General features: G+C 43.7%; 1 protein-coding gene across 9 annotated transcripts in view; it reads right to left on the bottom strand.

Moving 5' to 3' along the window:
* The window catches only part of LOC122565381 (transducin-like enhancer protein 4), a 215,465-nt gene that overhangs the window by 173,138 nt on the left and 19,778 nt on the right, over positions 1 to 22,549 (bottom strand). For 5 of the 9 annotated variants that reach the window (XM_087976010.1, XM_043721298.2, XM_043721302.2 and 2 more), the window contains exons 3-4: positions 18,371 to 18,446; positions 2,231 to 2,275 (exon numbers count right to left, since the gene is read on the bottom strand). In XM_087976010.1, coding sequence (XP_087832136.1) covers positions 2,231 to 2,275; positions 18,371 to 18,446 — 121 coding nt within the window. The remainder of the gene's footprint in view (positions 1 to 2,230; positions 2,276 to 18,370; positions 18,447 to 22,549) is intronic. The other 4 variants (XM_087976011.1, XM_043721301.2, XM_043721305.2 and 1 more) reach the window with 1 other exon arrangement.

Below are 22,549 nucleotides of genomic sequence, written 5' to 3'. Positions count from 1 at the left end.
CCTTTGATTCACTATTCTCAACCAGGGAAACATATTATAGCAATCCCTTTTCAAGGTTACGGCAGCCCCTTCTACTGTTTGTTGATGGTGGAGTTTGCCTCTTGACTTTTCTGTCAAATCCCTGAAGCAACCAAAAATGCAATAGCTGCACACAGTGTGTCTGTCAGTCCCTGAAAGCACTAACACTACACTTTGCATTTGCATTAGCACAAATAGATAGATTAACATCAGTCATTTCAGCAAAAACAGTGTCTCACCTCAAACAAAATAAAACTACATTGGTTTTGCTTATGCTGGGTATCGGGTCCTTCGTCCTGGTGAGTGTACAAAATCCCATGCAAGGACTGCACAAAACACTACATAGGACAAACAGGAAGACAGCTAACGATCCGCATCCATGAACACCAACTAGCCACGAAACGACACAACCAGCTATCCTTAGTAGCCATACACTCAGATGACAAGCAACAGGAGTTCGACTGGGATAACACTACTATTATAGGACAAGCCAAACAGAGAACAGCCAGGGAATTCCTAGAGGCATGGCAGTCGTCCACAGATTCAATCAATAAGCAGATCGACCTGGACCCAATATACCGACCACTGCAGCGGACAGCTGGAACTGACAATCGGAAGCGGCAGATTCAAACCACTATAAATGCCGGAGGTAACATCACAGAAGCGCTTCACAGGAGGCTCCCAAGCACTGAGGATGTCACCTAGACAGGGGAAGAAACGTCTGCAACACAAATTCCCAGCTCGGTGAACAGAACCACAACAACTTAGATTGTTTTTTACTCTAGGTCAAAGGTGACTGAAGGGTGGCTTATTACAATTATTGAAAATTATGAAGGTGTTAGTTAGGTTGAACCTAGTGGAAAGACTAAAACTAGGGTCATTTAACTGAAGAATAGGCAACAGTACATTTGAATTCAGGAGAAACGGCAGCATTTGGACAGTAGCGAGAAGGTGAAACTTATAGTTGAGAAGAGCACAATAGACGCATCCAAGGGAAAACCAGATAGACACATTGTCACAGGATTGATGGGTATGCTGAGAGATTTAAATGAAAATTAGAAAGACGAAGGCCGTGTTACGCATAAATACATTGTACCAAACAGCCCATTTCTTTGAGTAGATGTTACATAATTCATTAAACACATCAATATCATTGATAATACCACAAAGCCCAATTCCAATCAAGAGCAAGGGAGAGACTTCTGATTAGTTCAATTTAAAAATGTTCTGATAAATCATTGTCCTCCCCTCCAGAGATATGGGCTAACTTCTTGAACCACTGCAGTAAATATAATAGATCATTTCAGAGGGCACCAATGGTCAGACACTGTGGGACTGGATCCTTGTACTGGTCAGGTGAGAGATGGACACCATTATTCTGAACGACAAGAGGAAGCAATGTGGATTTTCAGTGGGAGCACAAGTAGGTCATTCAGCCTATCAAGTCTCAATTTGGTAACTTTTCTTGGATATCAAACAGATTAACTCCAATTGCCAGTGGAACTATTTTAGCCTCTTTGTTGCTAGTCCGGGAGCTGTGCTACAACATGATCATATCTGACCATCTCAGAAAGGCAGCTGCCTTTATTGCTTTTTCAGTTCTGATGAGCCTGTTGCTTAGAAGGCCTTTACTGTTTTCACTTCAGATTTCTAATTTTGATTAATAATAAAAGTGGATAAATGTTTGCACGGTGTAGGATTTGAGCAAGGGTTAGGAAACTGCAGAGTGTATGGAAGGCGGCTTGGGGAGCTTGCAATGCCACTGAAAGACTGAACACACTCCTGAGCCATATAATTCAGTAAATGAACAATGCTGGTGAAACAGCGACAGAGAGGAATGCATAGGAAACGGTGTCTGTTCTGAACTTAACGGCCTCAACTCACAAAGTGGTTTAGTTGATTAACCAGATTTGTGAATGGGTGAGGACTAGCCAGGCGCAGGTCTAGCAAACAGCTGCCTTCCAGCCCCAGTTTAGTCCAACCAGGCCTGCTGCCTTTAACTGGATCCGTGCAGTGTCTGAAGCTATTCCTGTGGGATCCCTGTCACCAAAGCTCGAGATGGATGATAATCGGATGCAGAGACACATCGCAGCCTGTGACTGCAGAGTGCAGATAGGAGAGATTTGTGTCATTCTGGAAAAGGAAGATGCAATAACAGAGATTAATGGAGCAACACTATCTGCCAACCAACCACTTGGAGAGAAAAGCTTACCTGTTTGTGCATTTCAATGTTCAGGCCATAGGACATTTCATAGTACTGGAAAACAAAAAAGGGAAGGAGAGAGAGCATTAATGCTGGGAAACTGTGAATCTGCAGTTTGAAGCTCACATGGTTTTAATCACAGAGGAAGACGCCTTTCAGCCCCTTTAGTATATGCCAATGCTGAATACTCCACACTGCCTCCTTTCCTGTCAGTATATCCTCCTATTCTCATCCTCCTACATTCATGTATCCTTTGTCATTCACTCACTGCGTCGTTGATGAAATGGGAAAGCAGTTTGTTTATGAAGTGTTAATGGTAAAGGTATCAAGGCAAACAGAGCGATGTGAGGAAGGTGCTAATGAACCAGCCATGATCAAACTGGGACAGCAAGCTGGAGGAGAGATCGCAATCAACTTGATATCCAGAGTCCCAGGCTTAAACTCTAGAGACATGGATTCAAATCTCACTACAGCAGCTGGTGCAGTTTTAAATCATTTAATAAAATCTGAGTTCATCGAATGATGATCATTAAGCCATCATCAAATACTATGGTTCACTAATCAGGTTCACTAATGTTCTTTAGAAATCAAAATCTGCCCCTCTTACCCAGTCTGTTATGAGAGACCCCAGACCCATGCATTATTGCTGACTCTTAACTGCTCTCTGAAATAGTGTAGCAACCCACTCACAGTTCAGGGCAATTAGGCTTGGGCAATTAATACTTGTCTTGTCAGGGACATCCATATCCCATGACAGCATTTATTAAAATTCTTACTGCTAATACTGTGTTTTCATTGTCACTTTCCCCCAAGAACTCTAATCCAACTGGAGGCCATTCTTATTTGGAATCCACTGATGTCTGTCATTTCATTTGGGTCCCAAAGCACATTCCTCAACACAGATTCCAATTCTCACCAGACACCAGGGAAACTGCAATCCATATATAAATAAAAGAAGGATTTCTCTCTTCATGAAACACTGTTTGAAATAGTCAGGTTTCCCCCCAAACAACACTAAATCAATGAACGTAGCGGCTAACTAACATCTTGTAAAAGAAAATGGGAGCCTCATCAATAAATAAAAGGTCACCCCAGTCCGAATGGAGTATAGGGCTGCTGTCCGGTGAGGGGGAGCGGGAGGGGGAAGAGAACTTGTGCTGAGTTTAACCCGAGGGTCATCATGCCTCAGGTGAGGGAATGGTTGAGAAGGAGCATCCTTCATGGTAACCTCAGCCGATGTGGGATTTGAACCCATGTTGTCATCATCACTGTCACAAACCAACTGTCCAACCAACTGTGCAGCCAAATGAACCCCCCACTCATTAATACAGCGTCAAATAACAGCACTCACAAGGAGTACACCTCAGGAAATACTAGACATTGCCTATATTAACTTGGACAAATCATGGGGTTCAAAGTCCCTTGACAGCTGACAGTGGTTTCCCAAGATCCCCTCGCAGCAAATGGGCCAACATATCATGGAATCAACTTCTAAATGATTGGATGAAGAAAGACCATTGACCTTTTAGTCAGGACCTACTGAGCTGATATAGTGGACAACACACTCAAAGATGCCTTGATTTTCGCAATAAAATGAGATAGTGCTGGAGAAAAATCAACAGATCTGACAGCATTGGTGAATACAGAAAGTGTGTTAATGTTTCAAATCCAATATAACTCTTCTTCAGCAATCATTTCACAATGTACTCAAATGACAAACACAGGCCATCAGTGGTCATAAGGTCATCCGTGAGGTGTATCATTAAACAATGGCAATAAATTAATTTCTGCCATGTGGTGCTAGCATCTCTAACATTTAACTGACATCCGGATAAATGTGGAAAGGGATTCTTCTTTACTGCTAATTTTCCATTCACATTTTAAGGGATAATTTTCTCATCAGTTGCCACTTTAGGATGTGATGGAAGGGGTGATGGGGAAGAAGGAGGATTTGTCTGAAAGTGCTGACAGCAAAGTGAGACACAGAGGACAGAGTAAGGCAGGTGTCTTGGGGCAGCAATCCAACAGAGAGATTATCATGGGGCTGGTGAGGAGAGTAGCCCAAATCCCACATTGGTTATGCATCCAAGCAATTTCATAGAGTCATAGAATCCATACAGTGTGGAAACAGGACATTCAGCCCATCGAGTCCACACCGACCCATCGAATAGCATCCCACCCAGACCCACTCCCCCAAACCTATCCCTGTAACCCTGCATTTCCCATGGTTAATCCACTTATTCTGCATTGTACACAGATCTTTGAAAGTTGCCACCCAGGTAAATAGTGCGGTGAAGAAGGCATATGGCGTACTGGCTTTTATTGGTAGAGGAATTGAGTTCCGGAATACTGAGGTCATGTTGCAGTTGTATAAGACTCTGGTGCGGCCGCATCCGGAGTATTGTGTGCAGTTTTGGTCGCCATATTATAGGAAGGATGTGGAGGCACTGGAACGGGTGCAGAGGAGGTTTACCAGGATGTTGCCTGGTATGGTAGAAAGATCGTATGAGGAAAGGCTGAGGCACTTGGGGTTGTTTTCATTGGAGAAAAGAAGGTTTAGGGGTGACTTGATAGAGGTGTACAAGATGATTAGGGGTTTAGATAGGGTCGACAGTGAGAATCTTTTTCCACGTATGGAGTCAGCTATTACAAGGGGGCATAGCTTTAAATTAAGGAGGGGGTAGGTATAGGACAGATGTTAGGGGTAGGTTCTTTACTCAGCGAGTCGTGAGTTCATGGAATGCCCTGCCAGTAGCAGTGGTGGACTCTCCCTCATTATGGGCATTTAAGCGGGCATTGGATAGGCATATGGAGGATAGTGGGCTAGTGTAGGTTAGGTGGGTTTGGATCGGCGCAACATCGAGGGCCGAAGGGCCTGTACTGCGCTGTATTCTTCTATGTTCTATGTTCTCTGGACACTACAGGTAATTTAGTATGGCCAATCCACCTAGCCTGCACATTTTTGGATTGTGGGAGGAATCCAGAGCACCCGGAGAATACCCACACAGACACGGGGAGAAAGTGGAAACTCCACACAGCCAGTCACCCTAGGCTGGAATCGAACCTGAGACCCTGGTACAGTGAGGCAACAGTGCTAACCATTGGGCCACTGCGCTGCCAATTCAGAGCCCTCCCCACCAGTAGGTACTGTCTGAATACACACAGTAGATGAGAGGAAGGGATGGGGGGATGGGGCGGTGGGAAAAGAGTATGGATGTTGCTACTAACAGGGAGAGTGGACTGCCACTTAGCAGTATCCAACTCTAGCTCAATTTTAATGCGAGGGGAAAGGCAGTCAGCCCTTTGGACTGGACGAAGTTAATTTTCTCCCCCCCACTTTTTCAGGGGATTTGAGAGCTAATGCCACTCGAATTTCCCAACCCTTGTTGGTATGGGAATGTGTCACGAAGGCTTCTTAAACCTGTGTGGACTATGACCCAGAAGGTTATTGTATAGGGTAACTCCAGGATGTTGATGGCACTAACAAGGAGTGCCTAAGTGCTATGTACAAGTTTGGAAGATGTAAAACCTTAAAGTTGATGGTGTTTTTCTAACAGCATGAAACTAAGCATTCAGCTGACCACATTCTTCAAAATTCTCTGACATTTTGTTCAAGCAAGTTTGGCCTGAAGATTGTGCAATAGTTAAACAAGTGCGTTATCTTCAGCTACTGCCTAACAGATATTGCACACAAACCACCACATACAATGAGCCAACATTATCCATTGTATCACCATATAATTTGGGCGAGTTAAAGGATTGCCTGATGTGACACTAAACTGTACACAGATCAGCCAGTCTCCAGTATCGGCACCTCCCTAAGCAGAGCTCTGAGATGGCACCCAAGCCAATAGCTCCCTGCCCAGTTTCTCACCTTTGTAAGTGCATTATCGGCATTTTAACAACAACCTCACCAACCACCTTACCCAACCTCTTCCATCAGACACCCCTCTTCTTAGTTATGAAGATACCACAAAACTAAATCTATCAGTAAAGCCACCTGTTACATACTGTGTAGTGAACTGTCCAGCTTACAGCTCACCTTTCAGTCAACTGCAAGCAGCTTTCTTGTTTGACTCTTTGGGAACGCCTAGTCTGGGAGGAAGTTTACTGGAGGGCCTTAGAATATTCATGTTGACGAGATCTCAAATCGCTTCTCCACCAGGGACCTCAGATATCCATTAAACTCCAGTTCTCCTTTATTCCCTGTGGCCTACAACATTAGAGATTTCTCAGCTCATTAGGACCCATTGCAGACTCTGCAAGACAGAGTCAACTGCAGCCCAGAATGCAGGGGGCGATGCCAGTCACCTGTAACTTCTTCACCAGCATGCCACCCTATAAATTAGAATGAGAATCCCTACAGTTTGGAAACAGGCCCTTTGGTCCAACACATCCACACTGAACCCCTCTGAAGAGTAACCCACCCAGACCCATTCCCCTACCATATGCTTACTTCTGACTAATACATCTAACCTACACATTCCTTCACACTGTGGGCAATTTAGCATGGCCAATTCACCTAACTGCAAATTGTGGGAGGAAACCTGAGTACCCGGAGGAAACCCACGCAGATATGGGGAGAATGTGCAAACTCCACACAGACAGTCGCCCGAGGCTAGAATCAAACCCGGGTCCCTGGCGCTGTCAGGCAGCTGTGCTAACCACCGAGCCACCATGCTGCCCCTCAGATTTCAATTGACAATCCACTTAACTGCTGCTCAGGGCACCAGAGACTGGAGCTGTGATCTAGATTGAAAGAGCTTCCCTTCTGAACTACACAGGTTTCAGATTCTTTCTCCAGTAGAAACACCGTGAAGGGAGCCCATACATCATAAACATCACACTACCTGCTGCTTTGGTGCATGTGCGATTATATCTCCAGGATATAAATAACATTGACTGGAATCTTCAATCACTAGTTTAAGTGAGATCACGGGGAGGAGAGGGTTTTGCTGGAATTTATTACTGGAATGGCTGGAAAATATTAACCAGTAATTCTTTGTTTTAAGGCAGCAATGCCTCCCAGCTGCTTGGAAATTATATTTACCCAGGACATATACAAAGTACTCTCTCCCTGGTCTACATTTGTTAGATTTTAAACAAAACAACAGCAGTCAAGTCAGCGCCAGTTACATTCCACTGGGAATTCTAGTAATGGAGATGGGGGTAGGACTAGTAACAAAGGAAAACAGAAGTTTGGGTAGTGAGAAAATACCACCCAGTGTCAAATTTTAAACTTTACAAACAGGAATATCCCCTGAAACAAGGAGGCTTTCAAAGGACCAATTACTGCAGGCTACCGGAAGTTGGAAATAAATCACAGGAAAAATAAAATACTGGAAGTTCAGAGTTGGTCAAGCAGCACATGTGGAGAATTCCACCGAGAATCAGGGATAGAGTCAGCACAGAAGAGGGCCATTCAACCCATCACACCTGTACCAGCTCCTTGAAAAAGAGCTGTCCAATCTTTTGCCAGTTTCCCATGACCCAACAAGTATTGGTCCACCAAAGTATTTCTCCAATTTCCTATTGCAGCCACTATAGGGTATGCTTCGACCAGCTTTTCAAGCAGTGCAACCCAGATCATGACTTACTAATCATTCTGTGATTTCTCATCTGCATTTGTGGCCATCAGGTGGCAGGGGTACGGTTGGGTTTGGCCACGAATAGCCCACTCACCGTATTCAGTCTGTACATGCAGACAGGAGTAACTGGGTGAGACTTTGAAGATAAAGTAGCTCCAGCTAATCAAAGTAGTTCCAACTGCAGAACCCTCCCCCAAGCTTCAGGAGGTGAGGGAGGAAGGTGCAGAATATTGGAGATCTAAAGGCAAACGAACACATGGGTTCAGCTGGTCGTTTCTCCCAACAGCTCGAAAGATCAACTCAGTCTTCATTTCCTTTCTACCTTATGCAGCATCTCCCACTGCTTCCTGTCCTATCCGCATTGAGAATGAAGACAGTAAGGACAATAGTAGAAATGCTAGATTGTCATTTTTCAATCGCATCACTTGTCTAATTGCAGTCTGACGTAGTAACTGACAACAAGAAATTTGATAGTTACAGCAATCAAGTGAAATTTGATGTACAGCATATTGTTTTAACAATGGAATGTATTATATTGCAAATTTCTTTACGATTGCAACCATAGGGGCATTTCTCGCTGACTGGCCTTCATTAAAGTGTTTCAAGTCAATCACACTTCACTGTCAAAAGAACAGAGGGCATGTACAAAAGCCAGCCATTTCTTGGCATTATTGTCTGATCTCCATGACGTGGTTCCTTCCTCAGAGACAGGAACCATGGCAATTTGCAGAAACTATCCCTCCGCTTTCCCCCCCCCCCCGACAAAATTAGCCTCAGATGGTGACAGGAATAACATCAATAACAACTTGCATCGATCGAGAGCTTTCACATGGAGTACACTTGGCCAGAGGCTGAAACATAGATGAACAGGAGAATGAAGTGGTCGGAAAAATGACTGGAATGGGCATTCGAAGCTTAATGAGTGGCATAGCTCTGGAATGTGCACTGTTACTGGTAGAACAGAGGGGAGAGGGAGGGGAGTGAGGGGTCAGGGGGCAGAGGCTGCAATCAAAAGATTGAAGAACACAGGCCAGAACTCCCTCAGGCTGTCAGGCTACTGACACAAGAGATAGATTTGCAAAAAGAGGTTGAGATTTCTGGAACCTGTAGGGATAGTGATAATGAATAAAGTAGGACATTAAGAGGCAGGACAAATATTTGTACAGAAGTCACAGGAGAGCAATTGGCAAAAGAAAGATTCGGATCCTGCTTGATTTGTACTTCTCCCTTGCCTATACGACCGCAACAGTGCAGACTGGGATTCAAAGCCCAAGATTTTCTGGTGTAAATGGGAGAAATAGTCCTGCAAACTCATTAACCCAGTGAGCCATGAAGGAAGTCACCTTTCACAGATGCGAAGTACTGATCGCATCATTGGAAACTGACTCAGAGGATGAATTAAGCAGCACAGTTCCAGTGGCTAGACTGCTGTAGCCTCTTAAACCCCAGATTATCAGTACTTACTTCAATTCCACTCCCTCATACTGCCAGATCGAGTCTCTCCACAGATGACAATGCTTCAGAAACAATATTTGTGTTACAGAAGCGAACTCCAGAAGCTTGGTTGGAATTCTTAGTTGCAAGTCAGCATTGGAAAAGTCACCCTTGCTGTTCTGTTGCTGTACAATTAGACTAGTGCAGGCTGCATTTAAGTCTTAACAAATTACGAACCAGCAACATGACTTTGTTGTAAGCCCTGCAGTAATATCATGATGCAACAGCTACTTCGACATAAGTACATGATATACTGCAGCCCAGACACAGGCTTTTTCAGCATTACAGGGCTCTGCAAGTGTTTATATTCCACCCAAACCTCCTCCCATCTCATTCGAATTAGCAAACACTTCCACTCCTTCACTTGTTGCTCCAGCATCTTGTGCACAGTTTTTGTAGCTGGCCACCAGCAATGGTGAGCCCAGTAAGTTTGGTTCAGCTGAGGGAGAGGTGAGTGTGCCGGAGTTAGTCCTGAAGCCACCTGGAATGGAAAGGAGAACGTGAAGAGGAGTACGGATTTTTTCCGAATCTGGATCTGGGAAGAGGAGAGGGGAAAAAGCTAATCCCGCTCACAAGAGGATTGAGAAACTTAAAATGTTTCGCAAAAGCAGCATGAAAATTACTTGTTTTACTCAACGAGTAGTTATGGTCTGGAAGTGTGGAGGAGGGTGGTTCAATAGAGACATTCATGAGGGTATTAGACGTTTACTTAAAATCAAAAGAGTGCATAGGGTTACAGAGCAAAGGCAGGAGATTGGCACAATGGGTCAAATGGCCTCTTCCTGCTCTGTAATAATTCTGGTATTCCATCATATCCATGTCAGAAAACTTCCTCCTTCTGGTTTTATTGTTGAGAGAAACAAAGCAGAAAGCCAGGACACCACTTTGAAATGGCCTGTTTGTTGAGAAGCCTATCAGTTAAAAGGAGGAACTCAACCACAGTCATGAGGTCAGCCTTTCATTATCGTCCTCCTTTGGCAAGAACACTGTGTCCCCTCTTATTTCGGCTTTGCATAATGCTACCGCATAGTTTTCACATTAATAACCATTAGCGTATGTCATTACTGAGGACGTGTAATTTCCTGTGGGAATCTCCACCCTATCCAATCATGAAATTGGTAGGGCTGGGTGAGAGTTTATGATGAGTTTGAGGACAGAACTGTGCCTCCATAGAACAATGATCACACTGTGCTCCAGCCACAGGAATGAGAAACTGAGGGACAAAACATTGCAGAGAAAAAAAGTGACCGCTCCAATAGAGTTTAGCTCTCCCGTGTAAGACCTCATGGGTAAGGTACCCAGTTAACTTTAAAAATGTAGGTAGGGATTTCAAGATGAGCTAATAGTTGGAACCATACACATCCATTTTCGTCCCATGCTAAAACACTGGGTATGGTCCAAAAGTATTTCATTGGATGTAAACTACTTTGAAGTATCCACTAATCATGAAAGACCCAGAATAAATGGGAGCTTGTCACTCTAAGTTCATTTATCAATGTCCTGATCTTTTGAAATTGTTAATAAATCCAGTGTTGTTGCCAACAATCAGTAATAGGAATGTAAGAGCAGATGCAGGCTATTCAGCCACTCTAGCCTAATCTCTCCTGCAATTTGATTGTACTGAAACCAATCCAGCTGCAGGCAAGTCTAGTTACCTCCAAATTCAATCGCTATGTACTGGTATCGATCATGCGTTTCATGTTGAAACCTCTCAAAAGCACTTCACACAATAGGCAACTTTTGTAATGCAGTTTCAGATGTTACATGGACAAATGAGACAGCTATTCAATGGCAGCATTATCCCACAGACATGAGAGAAACAACAAGGTCATTTGCTTTCGGGCATTATTTGTTTGAGGAAGGAATTTTGGCTAGCGCACACTGGCTGGTAAACTCCATTAAAAGTTTAAAACACAATATTGAATTACTAAGCAGTTAATCAGAGTCAGTTTGCAAGCATTTCCAATTGCAATGTTATGTTTGACCAACCTTGTTTAATTCTTGTCTCAAATCAACAGAGGATAGATAAATTGAACAACAGATGGGTTGCTGGGATGCAGAAGAACAATAATTATGAAGGGGCGAAACTCAACATGCAAGCGTTTGGGGAGGGGGGGGGGGAGAAAAGGTGTGGTCATGGAGACCACAATCTCCTTGGGTATGATGGAGTGGTGTGAGGGGGTAAGGCATCATGATGGTTGACATAGTAGGGCTGAGGCTCAGGGGGCAAGGTTGAGAGATGAAGTGATTAATTCATAAGAGGTGCGTGGGACAGTGTGAAGTTCAGTATCAACGGGCTTGACAGGAAGTGCCAGGAAGAATGGACAAAGGAGGCAAGAGTGACCTGCAATCCATTTCATACTCATTGAAAGCATGAGGACAGAATGGCAATGGAAAATGGCTGTGACCACATCCAGAACAGGCACAGGAGAGACAGAGAGAAAAAGCAAGAGAAAGAAAAAGCGCGAGAGAAAGAAAGAGAGAACTGTTGGACAGGCAAAGGACTGAATAACGATATGGACGCAGGGATGAACAGCTATTAAGGGGGACTGTTAACAATTAGGAAATAGTGAGAACTGCAGATGCTGGAGAGTCCGAGTCGATGAAGTGTGGCACTTGAAAAGCACAGGTCAGGCAGCATCCGAGGAATAGGAGAGTCGACATTTCAGGCATAAGCCCATCATATCAGGCCCTGATGAAGGATCCCCTCCAAAATGTCGATTCTTCCACTCCTTGGATACTGCCTGACCTGCTGCGCTTTTTTCAGTGCCACACTTTATCAACACAGTGGCTTACAATGGGTTGTGTATAGTAGCAGACAGCAGAGACTGAAGTCATCTGAAATACATGCAGTGTGGGATATAAATCCTGGTCACAACTGACCTTGACCATGACATTGGTCAATGCAGATTAAAGTCAGACAGTCTTCTCTGTGATGAAGGAATCCCAGGAGATCCCGGCAGTAGTGAGCACTTCCCCACTTTCGTAAGTAGGAAGATAGGACGAGCAGGGTATCACAGAGGCGTGGTATATAGGCAATGAGGCAAGTTTCAGAGAATGGAGAGACAGATCTTGTTTGAACCCACAGGGAGAAACCCTTCACGAAACTCACCAAACTTCAGTGAAAAATGACTGAACAACACATGGTTACTGTCTTGGTCAGTATTCCTCCCATTAAGCAACATTTTAGATTTACCAGCATTATCCATTCCTAATGCCTACACAATAATGCAGTCTTTACAGTTGTTAGTTACACGGGTTAGTAAAAAATTACAGGTCGTGGATTTCGTAAAAAGGAAGTTGGATCCATGGTATTTAATTTAAAATTTAGATTTCCTGAACAGTGAAGACACCAGACTTGCACAGGTCCTTCATTCAGCCACAGCTGGAGTGTGCTAAATCCATTTTGGAAACCCCAGGTAGAAAGGAAATTAAAGTTACAAGGAAATGTCACATTCACTTCGCTGGATTTGAGGAATGAGAAATTTTAGATAATAAAAGGAAGACTTGAGCAGCCGGAGATTTTCTCACTAAGTTGATTAAGAAGGAGGTCAAAATTATAAACTGGTTTTAAAAGATAAATACCCTTGTTCAGCATAATGCTGACAAAAGTGTACATTCTTAATGTAATCATGAGAGAATTAAACAAGAGTTCAAAAATTTCCATATACAGAGGATGGTTGAATTTTGTGGTAGCTCATTGAAAAGATTTTTTGGCTAAAACAATGTGTGAGTTCATTACTTGGAAAGAGTGAATTTTAAATGCATACTGGAATGAACAGGTCCCACAGGGAGAGATCAGCAAGGGCACAGGTTTGATAGCCTAGCTGGGCAGTCCTCTGCTGCAACAATATAAGAACTCCTTGTATTTCTTCAAAGTCATACCATGGAATCTTTAAATATCTAAACCACCTTAACAGACAGGAAGAGGGTTTACGGACTCATCCAAAGCACAGTCACTCTGACAATGCAGCAGGGTCAACCAAGTTTACTTCTGCACTCTTATGCAGAGGAGGATATCCTAGTGCATCAGGAAAAAGGTCACAAAGTCAGTACAGTGGGGACTAGGAATCCCAAAATCAGTCCTTTTCCTCTTTGTGAAGGGTATCTTCCTGGTTTATGGAGTTGGGGATGGATATCTATAACAACAATGCTGAAATTATGACAAGCTGTTTCATCATCTTGACTTACGTGGATCAGAGGGAAACATCAGCCAGTGTCCCTGTACCTGATCATAATCAGTGCTGAGAAGGTGGGCAAGTGGTAAGAGCTGGGTTTGCATTACGCTGTCCCAGCATGAAGAAAAACAGATAAGATTACATCTTGCACCATCAAGTGTGAAACCCAGGCATTTTCAGATTGGGTACTGCAGAGTTAAATGCAGAATAAAACCACCTGCTAATCTTCAGCAACACTGACAGAGACCTAAACTCAGAAGAGCTTTTCTTGCTGCACTGACTTGCTACTTTCCCGATCCACGTTAGAGACGACACTGCAACGTCACATGCAATGAAGCTCCAAATCCTGGAATGGATAACTGACCCTCGTTTGAGATGGGCTCATTGCTGGAATTTGACATCTGGGAGGGCACTTGCCTGGATTTAAAAACCAGCACAAATTCCCCACATCCCCCTGGCCCTAATTCACTTGTGAGTTCCCATCAGGGACACAATCAAAAACTGATCATCCTCCTTGGTGACTCATGCATGCCCAAATCTACCATAATCCGGCCTTCCTTCATTGTTTCACACAGTTCCTGTGGTTTTACTGCCGACAAACACCACTTTGTTCTCTGTACCTGCGAGGAATTGAATGGAGACAATCCAAATTCATCTCACCGGAACGTCTCCTGGCAACAGTTAATCTTACAGCAGAGCTGTTTTCTTACAATGCTACCTTCCCAAGTAGTGATCCCAATGTAAGGAGGTCTGATTTGGAAGACTTCCTTGGCATATGCTAAGAGGACATATGCTACAGGTCCTGGTCAGACCCAATCTCCCAAGCCTCTGCTGCCCATTCGAACAGTTGGCCTGGATTTCACCAGCTCTTTAGGGACAGGCTAGAAGATGGGCAGGCTGGAAAGATGCACGCAGGGAAAAAAAAAAAGGGTGTGTTCTACTCATCATCTTCCTGCTGTTACGACACAGGGTAAACCCCTCTGCTAATTTAAACCAGCAACACAAATGATTCACCCCATGCTGTAATCTGGTAAAATTCGAGAGGCAAAGAACTATCCCAGAAGTCACTAAAGTACAAATGAACAACTTGATTTTTAGAAGTCTAACAGAATAATTCACTAACAACTATTTACAACTCCTTTCTCTATTTTTTACCTTCCCCTCTACAATACTGGTCTGATAAAAAAAAACCCCAATTACAATTTACAATAAATATAATCACGTTTCAAAACCAGACAGCTTTGCCAAGCGTCCTTTATAGATTTTCCTCTGTCTTCTTCTTAGGGATTCTGCTTCGCAGATCTTTTATAGATAAAAAGGTACCTTTGAGAGAGCAGGCCTTTCTGCAAACAGTCTCTCTCAATGCTGGTGCTAGCTGCTCTTTGCTGCTCTGAGTAACTGTTCGAAACATCTGATATTTATACCCCAAAACATCGGATCATTTCATTGGTTTAGTGATTTCAAAACATTATTTTTTCAAATTTGATTGGATTTCAATAACTTGGGGCATAACTTAAACTGATTGGCCAAATTCAAATTTGTTTTTTGTACCCTGGCAACACAGCTCTTAGCTGTTTTGACCAAATGTGACATTGTTACCTTGTTCCGGGCACTCTGTGCTTCCCTAAGTCCTTGCTAGCTTTTCAACTCTCTTAACAGTACAGCACCCCTTATATCTTCATAATACTGCCATCATGTAAGATGGTGGACAGTCTCCCACCCAGAACCCAGCTGAGTCCTTTGAAGCTTGACAAAGAAGAAAAAAAAACAAAAGAATTGTGGATGCTGGAAATCCCAACAAAAAAATAATCGGAAACTCAGCAAGTCTGGCAGCATCTGTGGAGAGAAAGCAGACTTAACATTTCCGCTCCCGTGGACCCTCTTCAGTATAGTTCTGAAGGAGGTTTATTGGACCCAAAGCATTAACTCTGATACAGCCAGACCTGCCGAGTTTCTCCAGAAATTTCAGTTTTATGTCTGAGGGCCGTTTCCCACGTCAGTTGGTGTTTAACCATATGGAGATGCCAAGGAAATACTGGCAGCTTCCTGATACCTTTTGATGGCTGGGTCCTCTCTGACAGCTACTCTTTGGCTCACTGGATCTTCTGGCAATGGCTGCCCCCTTAGAACAACAACATCAACTGGTTGCAGTAGTCCACGTGCCCCTCACTGCATGCCTGACTCAATACGATTACCTGTACCTCAAGGTGCTATCATCCTCCAAGCACAGTTCCAGCAGCAACTACCAACTCCTTATGGCGTGTATGAGCTTTGGCCCCTCTGAAAATCCAGAAGCTTTTGTGGGTTGGCCAGTTTCACTTAACTGGCTGCTGATGCAATCCTGGATCCAACTGATGATTAAAAATGTGGTCACCCTCCCCCCAAACACCCTCTTCCGCCACCACTCTTGGGCCTGGCAGTGGAACCCCTTTCCTATTCTTCCAACTATCCCCACAAAGCCCAGTCCCAGGTATTAATTTGAAAACCCATCATGCATTTCTACATGCATCACAACCAACCAACAGGAGTCACATTTTTATTCAGTATGCTTACACTCCGTCTTTTGTGAGATGTGGAGGTTGTTGGACAAGTCAGCAGTTATTGCCCAGTCCTAACTGCCCTTGTACTGAGTGGGTTGCTAGGGCCACTACACAGGGCAATTAAGAGTCAAACACATTGCTATGGGCCTGGAGTCACATATAAGCCAGACAAGGTCAGGATAAGAGATTCCTTTCTCTAATTGGATACCAGTGAACAAGATTGGCTTTTTGCAACAGTGGCTTCACAGTCACCATGAGGGCAACTAGCTTTTAAATCCAGATTTACTTATTGAGTTTAAATTCCACTTGCTGCTGTCATGGGATTTGAACTTATGCCCCCAGGGAATTAAGCCTGGACTTCAGGATTTCTAGTCCAGTGGCTTTACTACTACAGTGAAACTTGAAAAGGTTCAGGAAAGATTTACAAGGATGTTGCCAGGGTTGGAGGATTTGAGCTACAGGGAGAGGCTGAATAGGCTGGGGCTGTTTTCCCTGGAGAGTCAGAAGCTGAGGGGTGACCTTATAGAGATTTATAAAATCTTGAGGGGCATGGATTAGGTAAATAGACAAGGTATTTTCCCTGTAGTGGGTGAGTCCAGAACTAGAGGGCATAGTTTTAGGGTGAGAGGGGGATAATTTAAAAATGGACCTAAGGGGCAACTTTTTCACACAGAGGGTAGTGCATGTATGGAATGAGCTGGCAGAGGAAGTGGTGGAGGCTAGTACAATTGCAACATTTAAAAGGCATTTGGCTGGATATGAGTAGGAAGAGTTTAGAGGGATATGGGCCAAGTGCTGGCAAATGGGAATAGATTAGGTTAGGATATATCTGTTCGGCATGGACAAGTTGGACTGAAGGGTCAGTTTCCCAGGTGTACATCGCTATGACTCTATGACCAGCACTCTGCTTAGCATGTTGCTCCAAATAGAAAAGGATTCTTCAATGAATAAAGGGTTTTTTTGGTTAATTTTCTTAATGAACTGGCTCATCTGGGACTCAGTGACATAGTTTGGATCCCAAACAGGAAAAGATTAGACAGCTTGAATTTAATGCTTTGTTTATATTAGGCCTGCAAACGTGACCAAGGAATACATTTGCCTTGACTCAAACATATGAATCTTTGCTTTCTTGCCAAAATTCTCTGTTCCTCTCCTCCCTGCCTCTCACCCCTTGCTTGGGGTCGAGTTCAACAGTGCCAGGCCTCCTCCAGTACCTCACCCAATGTGCGATACTTGGCAGCGGAGTGTTGGCTGGATAGATTACTTTACAGCTGAGCTCAATCTGGTCTTTGGTCAGCAAATCTGCACACACGCATGTGCACTGGAACACAAGAGAGCCATGTCCACCCAGGAGGTGGAAGACTGCAACCAGCTGCAGTGCTCAACTGCTACCTTGCATTGCATTAATTCCATTAACAGACCACTCAGCCCAAATGATCCGCACCAGTGTTTATGCTTCACACAAGCTGGTAGGATATTGCTAGCAGCTTCTAGGAAATGGAGACATGAGGATGAAGCATAAGCACAAACTATTAATATTTTATTGTCTATAAAGGTGTTCACAGAAACATTAGAGGGCAGAACCTTCTTCCATCAGGTCTCAGTCCCATGTGAGCCAAATCACTGTGCCATAACTTCTTACTCATATGTGCAGCAGCTATTGACAGTATTGGCTGACTTAACCCTTTAACTTCCCTCCACCCACCCAACTCGATCCACACGTCCTACCATTCCTTTGGGCCTTAACACAACGATCCAGCTTCCCTTTAAATGCTATTCCCCCTCACCGGCTATTCCCACATAGCAGCGAGGTCCATGTCCTCACTGCCTTGACTGAGATGAATTGATTCAGAACAAGTCAGGAGTGGGAATCAGCAGTTTGTGGATTTTTAAAAATCTCAGCTAATCAAGGGGATAAAAACGCACCAGTGGTTCAGCACGTTCGTCAATAAAACTGTGTAATTCACTCACATAACGACAAAATTAAAACTATACTTAACAATCCATTTGAAGGAAACGTGTGTCTCAATTCACCTCAGGCAAATATATAAAAATTTTCATGGGGAAATTCCTCCAAATCGCAGCTATACACAGTGTTAAAAGCCAGGGCCTGTTTGAGGCAGGGTAATTTAACACCTCCCAGTGAAAGAAATGGTTCAGGGCAGTCACTCACATAAACCCTGGATGACCCTCACTGAATGTACTCTCGTGGGGGCTGTAACTATGAGCAGGGCCACAGACAGCAGTGGGATTCCCTCACAAGAGCCTCAACACAGGCAGCAGTTACATTAAACAGACATTTTCACAACGTATATGAAAAACCATAATGGATATTATTGGCATACATACTTGAGTACATACCATGACGTAGTGCCGTTGCATTTCTGTCTTTTCGCTGGCCAATTTCTCACATTCCAGCTTCAGACTGTAATAGAGGAGAGAACAGCTTAATACCTTGACGTGAAAGGTTGAGACAATCACAAGGAGAAAAACGACAGTCTTCCCAGAACCCAATTGTTCAACGCCAAACACTGTAGCAGCAGAAATGCTCGTTTCCGCTTGTGGATTCCCCCCCCTCCCCACCCCCGTGGCACTGCTCACAGAAATCTGAACATAACGATTTTGAATCTCAACAATAAACTGCAAAAGGTTAATGTGACCAGAAATTTGTTGCAGGAAATTTGTTACTTGCTGCTTGAAGGATTAAATGGTGACAGCAGCCATCATGGTGTCCAAATATAACCCTAAGTAGGTTTGCACTTAGCCAAGGATGACTGGGGAGACTCTCTTGCCTCTGAGCCAGAATGTTGTATGTTCAAGTCCGACCTAAGCACAAAGTCTAAAATCTTCCGTGTGGAAAGGAGGAAGTGCTGTGCTGTGGAGAATGGGAGTACTGGACGAGATGTTCGACCCAGGCTTGGAATGTTGTTGAAGGTGAATGTGGATCTCTTGGCAGGATTTTGAAAAAGAAATCCAACGTTTCCCGAGTCCCAGGCAATTATCCCTCAATCAACATCACCTAAACCAATGATCTGCCTATTACGTGGTGGGACCTAGATGTGTGCAAACTAGCTGCTGTATTTCCTACATCAGAATGAATACACTTCAAAAGCACTGCATCACCTGCAACACACTCTAAAACGTCCTGAGGTCACAACAGGCATTATACATCATACATTATATACTTCATTTTGAAAAGGCAGAAAGAGATAACGTATTTGATTTGCACGGTGTGTCTCTCAGTAGATGAAATTGGGTATGATTGACTGAATTACTGAAGGTCTCAACTTCAGCAGCATATGCATATGTGAGGAACCCAAAGTAAATTGTAACCTCATAACTCACTGAAAACAATGTACAAAATATGTGTTGTCTTTTTAAAAATATTGTTCCTCATGGTGAGACAGCAACAGTGATGAGTGGGATCAAGATAGCACAACTCAGGAAACAAGCAATAAAATGGTCATGGTCTGTCTAAAGTACATTGCAACACATAACAGACACTATAAATTATATTACACAGCTCAAAAAACAAGTGTCAAGATTCTTCACATTGAAGATAGTTAGGGGAATGGTTATCACACCATTGATTAGACTGGCAAGGTGCTGCTTGATCAAAAAAGTGCAGTTCCAGAAGGTTTTCAAAATGGAGCAACACTGCCAAGTTTAGGGAAGGAGTTGAAACTTTGGGTATTAAATGTGGTAAAGTAGTTAGAGCAAGACAAGAAAAGGGTGCAAAAAGTGAATATAAAACTAAAAGGGCTTTCAGAGAAAGTTTGGGAGGAGACAGTGATTTGAAGACAAGAATGGTATTAAAATATGCACGGCTGAAACCACAGGGATGAAGGAGATGGGAACGTCACAAAAAGCAAACGCAAGGCAAAAGGAAGCCAATGCTGAAGTTTTGTAAAGCAAGATTCAGCCTCAGCGTTTAGGGCCTCTTGTGGTGCAGTGGTAGTGCCCACCCTTGTACTGGGAGGCCTGGGTAAAAGTCCTATCTGCTCCAGAGGGGTTGATTAGGAAAAATAGGTCAGCGTCAGTGTATTAGAGCTTGCAGCAAGGGGGCAGATTGATGGCATAGCAAATGAATGGACCGACAGACTTTTTAGCGTGGAATCTGAGGGCGTTGTGATTCACAACTTGATAGCAAAAAGGTACCTGATTAGGTAGAGGACATTGCAGAGGAAGATTGTATGGTAGTTGCCTCACTATGGGTCAGAGGTTGCAAGGTTCTGCTGCTTTTGAGGAATCTCAGGTGTGTGACAGATTCTGCGTCCAATACTCAACTAGTCTCATGAAATCTCAAATTTTGGTCCTTATACTTTGAACCAGACTTTAAAATTTATTTATGGGATCTGGGCATTACCGACAAAACCAATATTTATTGTCCTCCCAACTGCACTTGAGAAGAAGTGTGACAAATTTCTGACAATCAGGACAAATTTGAGAGGAATTATAAAGCAGGGTAATTGGCATTTTTCCACTTTAATGACACTTCTTAGATCTTACCTCTTTGACCTGAATCTCATGTAGCTTGATGTCATATTATCTTTCATAAAGATCTTGCAAAGCACCTTGGGACATTTTTAAAAAGCTGGGCAATGAAGATTTTGTTCTAGTGTGGGGGAAGAATGTCAACTTCCACACCAGACTGGACTGGATCTCCAGGGTTCTTGCCCAAAAACATCAACTCACTTTTTAATTTTTTCTGATGCTGACAGATGGATTTCTGCAGGGGTTTCGTTTCCCCTAGAGACCCATCCAAATCTACCCAGAACTGCACAAAAGGAAGCAGTAACCTTTGTGTGGCAGAAGGGCTTATGCCCGAAATGTCGATTCTCCTGCTCCTTGGATGCTGCCTGACCTGCTGCGCTTTTCCAGCAACACATTTTTCAGCTCAGGTCTCACTATCCAGTTGGTTCCTTCTCCAGCATTCCAAAAGACCTGAATCCCATGGCTTTGAGCCAGGTAAATGTCACAGCTTATTATCAATTTCTGCATCACTAAACAGCTGCGAAGTCAACAATGTCTCAGATCATTTATCTGAACAGTTCAACTCATAAGACCTTTCTCTAACCAATACCCTTGGGCTGCCAAACAGCAATTGGCCATGCGCATTTTTAAAGGATCATGACCATCAGGAATTTATAGCTTGCAGGCTAAAATTCTTGTATATTCAGAGTTAAAAATCACACAACACCAGGTTATGGTCCAACAGGTTTATTTGCAAGCACTAGCTTTTGGAGCGCTGCTCCTTCATCAGGTGCTCCTGATGTTGTGTGATTTTTTAAAACTTTGAACACCCCAGACCCACACCAGCACCTCCAAATCATGTATATTCAGACCAACTGTGAGGATGGTGTTGGGAAGGCAGGGAGGAGTGGCCACATATTGCCAACAATGAGCCAGCATTACAGTGACTTCAGATACTCCTTTCTTTTTGCTTGGAGATGCCCCAGTGTCCATTCAGCACCTTCCCATATGATTCAGGTAAGACTGAATACTGACTAAAGCGGAACAGACCATAACCCATATCTGCCCACGCACCATCGTGATTATCACATTAGCCTGGATCATCAACCCATTTAACTGTGGCCATATTTTAGTGTTTGCTTTAGATCTTTCAAGCATACCTCACAAGGTGTAGGAGGATGACCACAGATTTGAAACCGGACGGCTTGTTACTACTTGTGAGCTTACACTGAGGAAAGAACGCACAATTGCATAGCTGCTTACTATGTCAGAGCAATGTTAAAAGTGTCAAACATATTATTTTAAAAAAACTAGTCATTATTGGTATTTGGGTAAACACATGATAAGTTTCGTTACTAGATACAGAACCACAAACGTTATGGCACACAACACAAGAGAGGCCATCCAGCCCACTGTGTCAATAAGCTAGTGCTTGTTCTAATCCCATTTTCCAGCACCTTGGGCCTATCCTTGCTGGATCCAACACTTCAGGTGCAGGTCCAGGTTCCCTTCAAATGTGGAGGTGCTGAGGTGGACAAAGTTAAAAATCACACACCACCAGGTTATAGTCCAACAGGTTTACTTGGAAGCTACCGGACAAAGGTGCAGCTTGTACTTTCAAATAAACCTGTTGGACTATAACCTAGTGTTACAGGAGAAAGTGAGGACTGCAGATGCTGGAGATCAGAGCTGAAAATGTGCTGCTGGAAAAGCACAGCAGGTCAGGCAGCATCCAAGGAGCAGGAGAATCAACGTTTCGGGCATGAGCCCTTCTTCAAGAATGAGGAAAGTGTCCAGCAGGCTAAGATAAAAGGTAGGGAGAAGGGACGTTGGAAATACGATCGGTGGAAGAAGGTCAAGGTGATGGTGATAGGCCGGAGTGGGGGTGGGGGCAGAGAGGTCAGGAAGAAGATTGCAGGTTAGGAAGGCGGTGCTGAGTTTGAGGGATTTGACTGAGACAAGGTGGGGGGAGGGGAAATGAGGAAACTGGAGAAATCAGAGTTCATCCCTTGTGGTTGGAGGGTTCCTAGGCGGAAGATGAGGCACTCTTCCTCC

Source organism: Chiloscyllium plagiosum, unplaced genomic scaffold, assembly GCF_037043375.1.
Source record: "Chiloscyllium plagiosum isolate Xiang-an unplaced genomic scaffold, Cpla_swu_hap1 HiC_scaffold_28, whole genome shotgun sequence".
NCBI classification, from domain to species: Eukaryota; Metazoa; Chordata; class Chondrichthyes; order Orectolobiformes; family Hemiscylliidae; genus Chiloscyllium; species Chiloscyllium plagiosum.
This window is presented reverse-complemented; position numbering and strand designations above follow the sequence as displayed.